General features: G+C 39.3%; 1 protein-coding gene across 3 annotated transcripts in view; it reads left to right on the plus strand.

Moving 5' to 3' along the window:
- The window catches only part of CIITA (class II major histocompatibility complex transactivator), a 33,887-nt gene extending 23,078 nt beyond the window's left edge, over positions 1-10,809 (plus strand). For all 3 annotated transcript variants that reach the window (XM_013189456.3, XM_048053762.2, XM_048053761.2), the window contains 8 exons: positions 13-84; positions 1,421-1,501; positions 2,916-3,008; positions 4,047-4,130; positions 4,905-4,988; positions 6,223-6,306; positions 6,993-7,086; positions 8,640-10,809. In XM_013189456.3, coding sequence (XP_013044910.2) covers positions 13-84; positions 1,421-1,501; positions 2,916-3,008; positions 4,047-4,130; positions 4,905-4,988; positions 6,223-6,306; positions 6,993-7,065 — 571 coding nt within the window. In that variant the 3' untranslated portion in view covers positions 7,066-7,086; positions 8,640-10,809. The remainder of the gene's footprint in view (positions 1-12; positions 85-1,420; positions 1,502-2,915; positions 3,009-4,046; positions 4,131-4,904; positions 4,989-6,222; positions 6,307-6,992; positions 7,087-8,639) is intronic.
- Positions 10,810-12,193: the final 1,384 nt, after the last annotated feature.

The raw sequence follows: 12,193 nt of genomic DNA on the forward strand, positions 1-12,193 counted from the left end.
TGATTTATTTAGCATGCAAGATGCCTCTGGTTGCAGCAGCTATGAAATTCCTGCCATAAAGAACCTGAGAAAAATAGAATTTGCGTAAGTGAAATGCTTCTCTGTTGATTGACATTTGATTACATTTAAGACTGAGTTATGGATATTGGCTACAGTGTGTAGTTAGTTTATGGTAAAGAATCAAGTAAAACCCACTTATTTAGATTTTGTTTGTCTCAACTAGATTTATTAATTTATGGGCAAAACTCAAAATATGCCATTTCTGGATCCTGGAGTGGTACAGATCAACATGGTTCTATCAGTTTTCTTTGATTTTACAGAAATTTACCTCTGTATTATCAGATGCAGATCTCATTCCAGTATGCAAAATTTCTTTATTGTGCTATACCTGTGAAATACTTTTTCCCCAGAAATGCTCAACTGTTCTATATCTGAGTCTTCTGGCATTAGTTTTCTGCCTATCAGAGCTTAGGCCATGAGAGGAAAAGGTCAGAGAACACCTTCCAAATAAAATCTTTAGCACCATTTTCCTGGAAGAAGGAAGACTGACTTCGAAACACTGGCTTGAAAAATGAGGTGTATTAACACCTACTTTTTTCACAAACTGTATGCAGCCCCAAATGTAGATCTTTCTACATTCTACTGCCTAAAAGTATCCTGCTGTAGAGTGTGGAGTAATTTGGGCAGAAATTGCACCAGAGCAATGGAAAACTCTCGCCAGGTCTTCATCTGTTTCTTGCTCTTTTCTTCTGACCTAGTCTAGAACTATAGTGCTTGGCCTCTCTTCTGATTTTATGCTTCTTTCTCTTCTCACTTTCTCTCCTACTTTTCTTTTAATTTATAATTTTGGTTAAAATTCCAGTCCTTTTAATTAGGCTGAACATGTTCTGACACCAAGGAAACTCCAAACGAGATTAGTATCTGAAGGACCAATATGATGAACAAATACTTGGAGCTGGAACACTGAAGTTCAGTTTATGCTTTGAGCTGCGGTAGAATGTTAAGATTAAGTTAGTCTGAATTACCAATAGTTTGAAAAAAAGTGAATATTTTTTCATCTCTGTTATCAAGATTATAATATTTAAAATGAAAGACCTGAAGAAAAAAAAAAAAGAACAGAAATATAGGAATCTAAAACAAATGAGAGGAGTCTTGCAGAACAGCAAGTGCATGTGCCACTTCTGTGCAGACCGCTTCTGTGCAAACAGCTCTGTTCTGTTTGACCTTAGCCTTGCTTGATCCTCATCTGGAGTCTTCAGAGCAGAAGTCCTCCCTGCAGACTGTAGGGAATGGATGCTTCTGAGGAGTGTCAACTAGCTTACATCTGAAGCTGTAGAGGACGGACTTTACAGATTTATACCCTTTGCTGTTTCTGAGCATGAAACAACTGCTGCACATCTATATATTTATTTTCTTCCAGTCTAGGTCCAGCATACGGCCTTCAGGGATTTCTAAAACTTGTGGAAATTCTGCCGTCATTTCCATCACTTCAGCATTTAGAGTGAGTAATGCTAAAGATTAACCTTGCTAATGCTGCTCCTCAGCAGCCTGTGATGGTGGGGGAGCTGATGTACCCAAGAAACACTGTATTTCCAACAGGTATATTTGTTTTGATGCACAAACTGAACAACAAAAACATTCAGTGAATATAACTGCAGAATATGAACTATGGCCCTTCAGCTCTGTTAAGATGCTCAATAGTGGTCCATCTGATAGCCCTTTGGTCACCTCCTTGTGTGTTACTCAGTGATTAATATCTTGTGAGAAAGGTTTCATGCAGTGCCCCACGGGGTGCCCATGGATTTCTGATTTATTCATACAAGTTCCATAATGGGCTCCAGCCTCAGACTCCATTGTAGTGAGGTCTCTGAGGGACTCACTCTCGTGTCTGCACCAGGAGAGAACAGGCTTCCTACTGAACCAGCAGCAGTGTTGCATTTTGGGGTTAGCTTTACTACGTGTGCCTGTGCTGTGCACCCTCTGGTGTCAATGGGCATCTTCAACTTCTGGTAGCACTTGTAAGAAACTGGGCTTTTGTGGATTTGTACCACGTAAAAGACATAAAGATAAAAAAAAAAAAAAAAACAACTAGTATTTAGTTTTATTCTTCACATGCATCTTCCTTTACCAGCAGCATCCTTAGAAATAATTTGTTAAGAATTCCAGTTACTATTTATTCTCTCGCATGGCAAACCATCTATTTCTGAATTTTAAGCTGCTTTACACTAGAAACAATTGTAGCAACAGTAGCCAGTACTTTGCCATCATACCTGAGGGAAGAGGGCATTTGGTCACAATGGATCCATCTATTGGCCATTTCTCTCTTGTATCTGGCCTTTTTATATTTTGGGAAAACAGTAGTGCTCTGAAATTGGAACAAGCCCAATGTATCCTAGTGTTGTCTGTCAGTTTGGAAGGGGATTCAGTATCTGAAATTGTGACTACCTAAAACTCTTTCCATCTGGATACCCGAATGAGGAAAAACTTAATTTCTAATGTTTCCTATCGGGAAAGTTGATGTTTAAGCAGGGATTTAGGGCATCTGCTGGATTTTGTCAGTTTCGTGTTTCTGTGTGCACAGGAAATCTCATTTCAGCATAGCTGGAACACAGCTATTTCATAACCACTTTAATAGTCTTCAGTGTATGGTGGAAGTGAGGCATTAAGTGCTACCATTTGCATATCAAAGGAAATGTATCAAGCCATTCAACTAGTGAAAAAAAACTTAGGCTATAAATTTGAGAAGCAGGAAGCTGCTTATTAGAGAAGCTGGAATTTGTGTGATGGTTCTTGCTGATTGAGGCCACTGCAGAGAAGGAGCTTCTCAAGGTATACAGAGTGGTCTCTGAGGTGAATAAACCATGAAAATTTAGATTAAAAGGGAAGCTAATTCTCTCTTTTTTGTCGCCACCCAGCCTTGATGCTCTGAGTGAAAATGGCATAGGAGATGAAGGAGCAAAGAGTCTATCTGAAGTCTTTCCAACACTGAGATCACTGGAAATATTGAAGTAAGTTTCAAGGTTAACAGTTCTGGAATTCTTTTAAAAGAAATAAATCAAACCAAGAGCCTAGGGGACTGTGTGTTAACAACTATGGGCATGACTAACCCATGGGCATGATGATATTTAATCTGTACATTCATTGGAGAAATAGCTTAATCCTATGACAATTCCTTATTTCCTTTCAAGGATAATAATTTGACTTTTTCCCTAAAACAGTGTGCGCACATTCCATTTAAAAAAGAAAAAAAAAAAAGAACAAGGTGTATATGATTTATTTAAACGTTTCAGACAGCTGCCTCAAAAGTTAAAGCAATGCAGGGAAGAACGATGAAGGCCAGACCAAGGCAGATATATCGATATATCCTTGGGGCAGCAAAAATCAAAGGGCAGGAGAAAACAAAAGGAAATGGAGTAATGTGGAAGTGGAGATTCTAGGGGAGCTCATCTTGCTGCTTCTGACTTTACTGAGGGAGTGGGAGAGGGACGAGTAGTCAACCCCAGTCAGAGCCTCTCACAGTCAAAACTCCCTCTACAGGAGCAGCAGTATCTGATTTTTTCAGTGGGAAAAGGTAGTTTGCTGTCATATGTTCCTAGCTTTCATTTTACTGCTCTAGAAACTATCCAGTTTTGTAGTCCTTTGAAGTCAGTAGATTTCTGAGTGTAAATATGTGCAGTGTCTCATTTAGCGCACACAACTAGATACTGGGGTCCATTTAAAGCAATGTTTTTCTGTGTCTTTGTTTTTCTTTCTTTTTTCCTGCTTTTCTTTTTGACTGAGAACTACCAGTTACTGCTCTCCATTTTTTGCAGAAATGTGCCAAATTTAACTAAGAAGATAATCTTTTTTGTAAGAAAAGACTCTTGAAACTGTGTTATCTTAAACCCTGAGGAAAGGTCTTGGGTTAATGGTAATTGTAGGCCTTATCGCACTGTATCGTAGCATCACCTTTGTTGTTCGGGACAACATCTAAAATCAATTTGCTCCATATATTAATCAATTAGAATAAATGTGCTCAGCTAACAAAGCCATCTCATTTACTGTAGTTTATCACAGAATAAGATAACAGATGTGGGTGCAGAGAAACTAGCTACAGCTCTTCCTTCCTTATCTTCATTAACAACACTAAGGTAAGTGGTTGTGTCCTGTTCAATTGTTTTACATAGCACACCTTACTGTCTCTGTCAGAAATCACTGAAAACAGAATCCATGTGCACACAACTTGCAATAGCCAAGTTTTGACTACAAAGCCTGTAGGGAGCAGATAAACATATGACCCAGTGTAGTCATACAGGAGCATATCTCAGGAATATAACAGTGAACATACTGATTTTTAAATCCATTCATAATACCTAGTGGTTAATAATGCCCTATACAAATTCACATGGAAGACCATGATCTATTGAAAGCTTATGCAGAGCTTGCTAAGCCAGCAATGAGGTAGCGCACACTTGCTGGTATGGGAAAAATGGCCCATTCCACTTCATTTATGTCTCTGGCATAGGCCTGAATGAAGTGTCTCAGGGGGAATACAAGAAACTGTGGTGTGCAGTTCTGGGATAATTTGCTCATACTGAAATCTTTTGAATGCAGTGCACCAAAGCTTTGAGCCTCATTTTCTTGCAGATTTCTAATTTGCTCTGAAGTAGTCAGGAATGTCGTTAGTATTCATCAGGAATCCTAGACCTATTTTTGCTGTAGCTGTGTAAGCTGAAAAAGGTATATGGCTATTTGCCTTGCTTGATATAAAAAACATGAAACTGTTTTAAAGATTAGCTGCAATTAGATAAGGAAAATTGGAAGTTAAGATGTACCAATGATATCCAGAATTTCTTGATCTAATATATAATCTGTTTACATTGTTCATTATTTGATTGTAACTATACTGGTTTTGTTGTCTGCAGCTTGTACAATAATAACATTTGTGATTTTGGAGCAGAAAATCTTGCAGTTGTTCTTCCTGCAATGGCATCTTTAAGAGTGCTAGAGTGAGTACGAAATCTTTTTAAATGGCTCAGGACAGCTTATTTGCTTGGATACTGAACATTCAGGTCTTCCATGCTGAGGGTAGAGGAGACAAAATTTGCGGGGAAAAAAAATCTGCGTGGTTATGTTGGGCTTTGAAGCTGACATTCTTTGAGACAGAAAAGTTGTGGAAAGATTGAGATGATCCCTGATCCGTATCTGCCTGAAAACCTAGACTGCAGTGGCAGAAAATTTTTGAGAAGGCTGATTTGCTTCTAGGAAATGCTGAAGGCTTGTCTTGTTGTTGCCTCTCCATATAGGACAGCTATGCATTTTTCCCAGTCTTGTGTGAAGGGAAAAGGCACTTATGTGGAGTCTAGATAGTCAGTGGTTGGAAGGGTTTAAGGAACAATTAACCGTAGATGCTTTGGAACCATTATAGGCCATGGCAAAGGAAATGACTTCATAGTTCTCTAGGTACTTGGTAACATAGCCAGCCACTGATGAAGGACACGTGTGCCAGGAGTCTGCAAATCTGCATACTTCCACCACTGTTGGGTGTAGCTGTGCCCCTCAGCTGGGTCTGGAACTCAAAGCTGGACATATTTCATTCCTTGCTCATTCTCTAGCCAATCTCATGGACAGGCACTCTGCCAGGAAGCCAGTTAGTGGCTGGGCTGTTGCTCATGTCACTTGGAGCCCCAAGGGCAGCAGCTCAAGCAGGCGGTTACTAACTGGTCAATGTTTTATTAAAATACCTGGAAGACGCAGAACAGGGGAAGAGTTTCATAGGTGCAAAACTTGCTAACTGAAGAGGAACATCCATGTCCATCTTTAATGCCTACTGATGAGTATATATGACTTGTTGGCTCAGCGGGGGAAAGGGGGAACTTTAGCTCCATGACATCTGAGTGCTGTAGGACAAATCAATCTGGAGGTGAGAAAAAAAAATGGATAAGCAGTCACTGGATGGAGAGGAAAATTTGGTTTTAGTTGGGAGAATACAGTCATGGGGAGATGCAGAAAGACCTTAGGTACATGGAATAAGGAAACAGATGACCTAACTTAATGGAGTCCCAGTTTGACCTTTTGTGTTTTTTTATTTTTTATTTTTAAATCATGGATCTATTTTCTTTTTACTTTTTCTTTCCCCCCTATACACAGATAAGCCCCTATATTATTTTTGCTTTTGAATGAAATGCTTGCACTGGTATTTGATCTGATCTGAATTAACAAAGTTTTTTTTACCCCCCTCAGTGTTCAGTATAACAAAATAACTGGTGTTGGAGCCCAACAGCTGACTGACAGCCTACAAAAATGTCCCCATATAAAAAACTTGCTGTAAGTCTCTTTATACATATACATCTAGGATATATCAAATAGATCTGCAAATTGAATTAGAACTCATGCTAAAGCTGTCTTCTGTATTTGTCAGATTTATATGAGGCACAAAAAAGTAATAACCAAAATATGAAAGCAGTCACACAAATGTTAAAAATGTCATTTCTGGTTTCAGCAGTATTAATTTTCCATTGCCCCAGGCAAGCAAGCTTGTTCTGCTTTAAGCAGTTTCCACTGAGCCTTCCATCACTTGGCTTCCTCCCTCCAACTGTAATGATCTCTGTGCTGCAGGACTTGTATTTGAAGGATAAACAATGAACAGCCATCATTACAGGTTAAATAGACTGAAGCTGCCAGTACATATTGAGGGGAAGGGAGTTTGATAGGAAGCTAAAGAATAGTTAGGGAGACAGGACTGTAGTGTGTCCTGTAACCAGAGTCAGCTAGAGTATGGGGGAGTGGACTGCTTTCTTTTAAATGAAAATGAATTTTCCTTTGTTCCATAGCTTAAATACTTCTGTAGAATAGAATGATGTTCAAAATGGAAAGGCAACTTAAAAACAAAACAACAACAAAAAAAATCGCTGCCACCAAAAAACACAAAAAGACAAAAAAACAAAACCTCCCAAAAATGTGAAATAAATTACACGTCTTAAAACCTTTCCTTTCTGAACACGCCCTTACAGGATGTGGAATCCTACAATTCCCTATGGAGTTCTTGAACACCTTCAGCAGCTGGACTCGAGGATCAGCGTGTAGGTTCAGTTGTGTCCTGTAAAGGTAACATAAATTCTGGCTCCTTGAGATAACAAGATTTGTTTTTTGTGGCAGCTGTTGATTCTGACAGGTCTCACTGGCACCAGGCACAGGAACAGCATCAATGCATACATGGTTACATAAAGAGAGGCTGCCTGTGAGTGGCATAGATCAGTATTACAACAGATTCCCTTTCTGCCACTCACCTCGATCCCCCATTTCCCCAGCACTAGTGCTAGCAGACTGCAAGGGCTGAGTGGGCAAGAATGAATGAACCTTATCAAGGACTCCTGGTTCAGCCCAGTTCAGTGACTGGCAGCTGGCCTGCTAACCTGCTCTTTTCTGTTGGTCAAAACTAAATAACTGTTATTCTCTTGTTTTAATAGATGAGTTCTATACTCCTCAGAGATTGTTTTGTACTGATTTTTAGTCAGTCATTTCACTTTTCATGTGTTTAATCCTCCACACCTGTTTTGTCTCCCTATGAAGCCGTGCCTAGACTGTACCCAGAGCAAACCGTTGGTCCCTGCATTCCTTGTTATCAGTTCATTTTGTGCAGTCTGCCCACGGGCAGCCACTTTCACTTCATTGATTCCGCCTGCACAGTCTCAAGGATCCTTGAAATAGTTACATCTGTAGAGAACAGTTTGCTGATGGTCACCAGGATTTGACTGCCTTGACGCTGCTGGGCTGATGGAGCTGCAGAGGCAGTTAGGGGAAATTAAGTACAGGATTTTACGTGTAAATTAAGTACAGGATTTTGCCTCCCAGCTTTCTGCCATGTGCTTCCTCTTGTTCCTGAAAAAAAATTATTCAGGATACATCAGTGAAATGATCTATGTAAGGAGTAAGAAGGCAAGTCAGACACCAGAGGCCTTCTGGCTTTCTTTCAAATGGCCAAAAACAGATTGCAGAATGATTCCCAGGCTGCTTGAGCTATGGTTTTGAATGGTCCTGGTAAAGGCTGAAGTTGCCAATGGCTCCCGAAGCTATGCAGGGAGCCAAAGTTTTGCATGACTCTTGCTCTCAGTGCACTGATCACCATATGTAGGTTTAGCTGTTTTTGTAGCTCTGATCAGGCTACAGGTTTTGGAAGAGTTAGATACCATACCAGCATCACAGACCAGCTTTACATGGCAGCAGGAAAAAGCTGTAGTGATTCTTAATAGCTGACAGCACACTGAAGTACTAACTCTGTCATGTTGAATAATCATACCTACTTAGGAGAGAAGACATTAGGGTTAACAACAATGCTGGGAAGCCTCGTAAATGCAGTTTTCTCTAATCCTTCACACCTTCCTCTGCAACTATTCTCTCATATCTGCAATGCATTTCTGTGGCACAGGTTGCCACATTAGTGTAGTATCCGAGCATGTGAGGAAACCTTTGTCTTCATTAGCACTGAGGATTGGTAGCAGCAGGGAGTGTGGATCCTGTCTTCCAGCTGGAAACATCCAGCATCTACCAGCCACTGCCATGTTTTTTCAGGGCACATCATATACATGTGATTTTGGTGATTTTAATGGTGATTAAGCTGATGTGCCTACATCTGATATTCTGTTCTCATTGTTTCACAGGTAACAAAAAGAAGAAGGGAAGGTCTCCTCTGTGTTTTCCCATCTTCTTGCTGCTTTATGAATCAGGAATTAAATGCTGATTTTCATAATAGTGGCAAAATGAAAAGTGTCCCATTTAAGCTTCTGGGTGATGCTTGAAGTGAGTGAATGATGGAATTCAAGTTTTTAAAAGGTCATTTTATATGCTTTTTAAAAACTCGGTTGTGCTTCCATTGAAGTGTTGAACAGTTAAGTAACATCAGGTTTCACAGAAGAAAAGGACATCTGGATATTGCTCACCATTAAAGGTGAACAGGAGTCACCAGCTTATTGGTAGTATTAAATTCCATCATCGCTTCATTGAAGTGTACACTGCAAGCTGCTGTATGTGCAACATCTGAAGTAACAACAGATCAAATCTAATTGTTTCATGGTGTAATAACTGCATATTTCATAACTGCAATTAAGTTCTCTTTGATTTCAGGCTACCAAAGCTCAATGTTACAGTTTTCACCTGCAAATCTGGATTAAATTGAAGTATTAGGGTCTGAAGCATAAGTAAGAATGACCAGTCTGAAATTGTAATATTATCGTTGCAAATCTAGAAGTGGCTCATTTCTTGATGCTAATTGCGATGCAGTCTTAAGAAAGGTATTTTTAATCAAATAACTGCATTGTTACAGATTTCTTCAAAAAGATTAGGGAAAAAAAGAAGAGAAATGAATTAAAACTGGAAAAGTATCAGGGATTTTTTGATGATATAGCAGAAATCCAAATATATATAAATAGCTTCAGCTCTGCACAAAAATCCTCAGTTTTTTACTCTGTCACAAATGAGAACTTTAAAAACTTTTTTTAAATTTTAAGGAGTGTGTGAAAGAATTTCACTTAGTGTGAGCTATTAAGAGAAGAGATTCTATGTTGTATAGTATGTCAACTAAAGTATATATGCATGAAACTTTGAGGAACTGAAAACAAAAGTTGAACTTCTGAAACGAACTTTTCTCATTCATATACATCAACTGAGATTTAGTCTCTCACCTACAGGTGGCAAATAAATGTACATGCATCTATTTTATACTTGAAAGAGATATCACTACTTAGTGTTGTTTTTGTGGCCTGCTTTTACAGAGTTTGAAGAATTAGGCAATGATAGGAAGTAGCATATTTCAAAGTGCTAATGCATCCATTCTGCAGGCATCAGTGTTATGTGGACTGTACACCAGCCCTGCTGACTGCAATAGCAAAACAATTGGTTCCTCTTTTTTTTTTTCCTTCCTTCTTTTCTTGTACTTCTGCTCTGTGAGCATGAAGAGAATTTATAATTGTGCAGAGGCACTTACCAGGACTTTCACTCTGGTTCCATGTCCAGATGCAATCTGGAGACAGGAAAACAGTTGGATGGTAAAAGCTAGAAGTATTCAATATGCTACAGATAAGGAAGGGAGGCTTCTGTACTTCATTTTGCTAGCTCACCGTTAGCTCAACAACATCCTTGAAGTTTCTTTTGCTAGGAAGCACTGACAATGCTGACCAAAGACCTTTGCAAATGAAAATCTCTCAACTCCAAATGCTATGATGTGGTTCAAAAACAATCCCCAATTTAAACAGTTCAAAACTACAAATGATTTCTGCCGATCTGAACAGCCAGGAACCAGACCTAGTACGTGGAAGCAATAGTACAAGACAGCAAGGTAAAAAACACTATGGAGAATGTGATTGTAACTAGGAAATGGCATTCTTCTTCACTACTTGCTTGGGTCTTCAAATTCTAGCCAGAGCTGTGGAAAAATCTCATTCATATTCCCCCTCTTTAAAGCTGCTTGAATGGGAAGTAGTTTGAACTAAATTCAGTGTGACACTCCCATCAGCCTATGACACTCCAGTCATGCAGAGCTATGGTGAGCCCTTGTCTCAGCTTCCTCTAGCTAAGCTTTGAATGACAAATGCACCTGTAGGGATATACTCTGCATCTAGGCTTCACTGTGACTGGATCTAAGAATACGCTAACATTACATAGGCAGCTGAATATTACAAGACTGTCTGGACTGCTAAAATGGTGTTGAGTATTCTGCTGTTCTCTTAGTGGGAGATGCGTGCTTATAGTGTACATATTGTAAATTCTGATGCAGTGTTTTGGTTGTTTTTATATGACTTTTAAAAAGTATTAATAAAAGTATTTCTTTTTACAGTAGCTTGCAGTAGTTATTGAAAATTATTTTGATTTTTCTCTCTGAAACACTGGGAAAACATTGCTGGCTTCTGAACATAGTAACACGTGAAGTGCTCCTGCGTTCTCTGTTAAAGGAAAGGAGTATGCAATGGAGTCAGCTTGGTCCTGCTGGCACTTACCAGTTCAGTGGTCTGAAATGGAGAAATAATGCTTTCCTAACAGGCAATGGGATCTTGCATCACCAGCTGGCAGGCTGTGCGTCCAAACTAGAAGATATAAAAATGCTGACTGAAGCTGCCTGCTAATAACAGCAAAAAAAGTTGTTTTCATTGTTTCAGGCTTTTGGCAGTTACAAGTTTTTAAATTAATCAAGGTTCAAAGTCTGGATGGATACTCTTGTGGCACAAAACTCATGGAAAATGCTTTTATCAATTGAGTGCCTTGTGTGTAGAAGACTGAATTCACTGGCTACCCTAAAAAAGCTACTCTGATCAAATCTGTGTTCTAAAACCTCCTTTTAGGATGAGAAGAATGCTTATCTTGTCTCTTTATGCCCATATTCTTTTTGTTATATGTGAAGCCTTACTAAAATATAAACCTTATGTTACGATGGTAGTCAGATCTACTTTCAGTCGAAGTACTTTCTCCCCATCGCTAAAATGTCTAAAGCTCAGCTGTTCTGAGAAATCAGAAGTCTTGATTTTTGATTCAGAACCTCTGAAGTAACTTACCTGGTGGAATTTGTGTTCCTTAATCTGTGCATCATGTGGTGTAAACCCAGTGCAGGGAATGATTACTGAGCAGTAGATACCACAGTGAGCATAATGAAAAACTCAACCATGTTCTTGAGATGGCACACGTGTGATCTGAAATACTTGGTGTAAGATGTCTCTGAACAGTATAAAGTCCTAACTATATAGACGGCAGGCATGCTGCCTTCAGTAGCAAAATGCAGTATTCCTTGTGCTAGTACCACATGGGCACGTGTACACAAACTTTACAAGTCTTTAAACTTGGCTATTCTTTATATAGGTGCCCACATGGCAATTTAGATCCCTAAATGTGTTCTTACGTGTCAGAATATTGTGTCCTAAGTGACTTCACCCATGAATTACAAGCCAGGGAATGCCTAGAACAAAGCACTTGTTTGCTTTAGGCTCCCAAAGTGTTTCTAATAACCTATTTTGGAGAAAGCTATGTAATTTCATGGCAGTGCTTCACCTCTTGCAGGAGCAGCTGAAAATTGTGTTTGGGGGACTGTGCACGAATTTCTACTGCGCTAGGAGTTCAGAAATGCCATTCAAGCATTCATGATGTTCAAGCATCAAATGTTCTTCATACATCAGCTTGGCTTAGCAACTGCACTGTTATGAAAACCAGACTTCTAAAATATACCAGTAAG

The sequence above is a fragment of the Anser cygnoides genome, chromosome 15, assembly GCF_040182565.1.
Source record: "Anser cygnoides isolate HZ-2024a breed goose chromosome 15, Taihu_goose_T2T_genome, whole genome shotgun sequence".
Classification (NCBI taxonomy): Eukaryota; Metazoa; Chordata; class Aves; order Anseriformes; family Anatidae; genus Anser; species Anser cygnoides.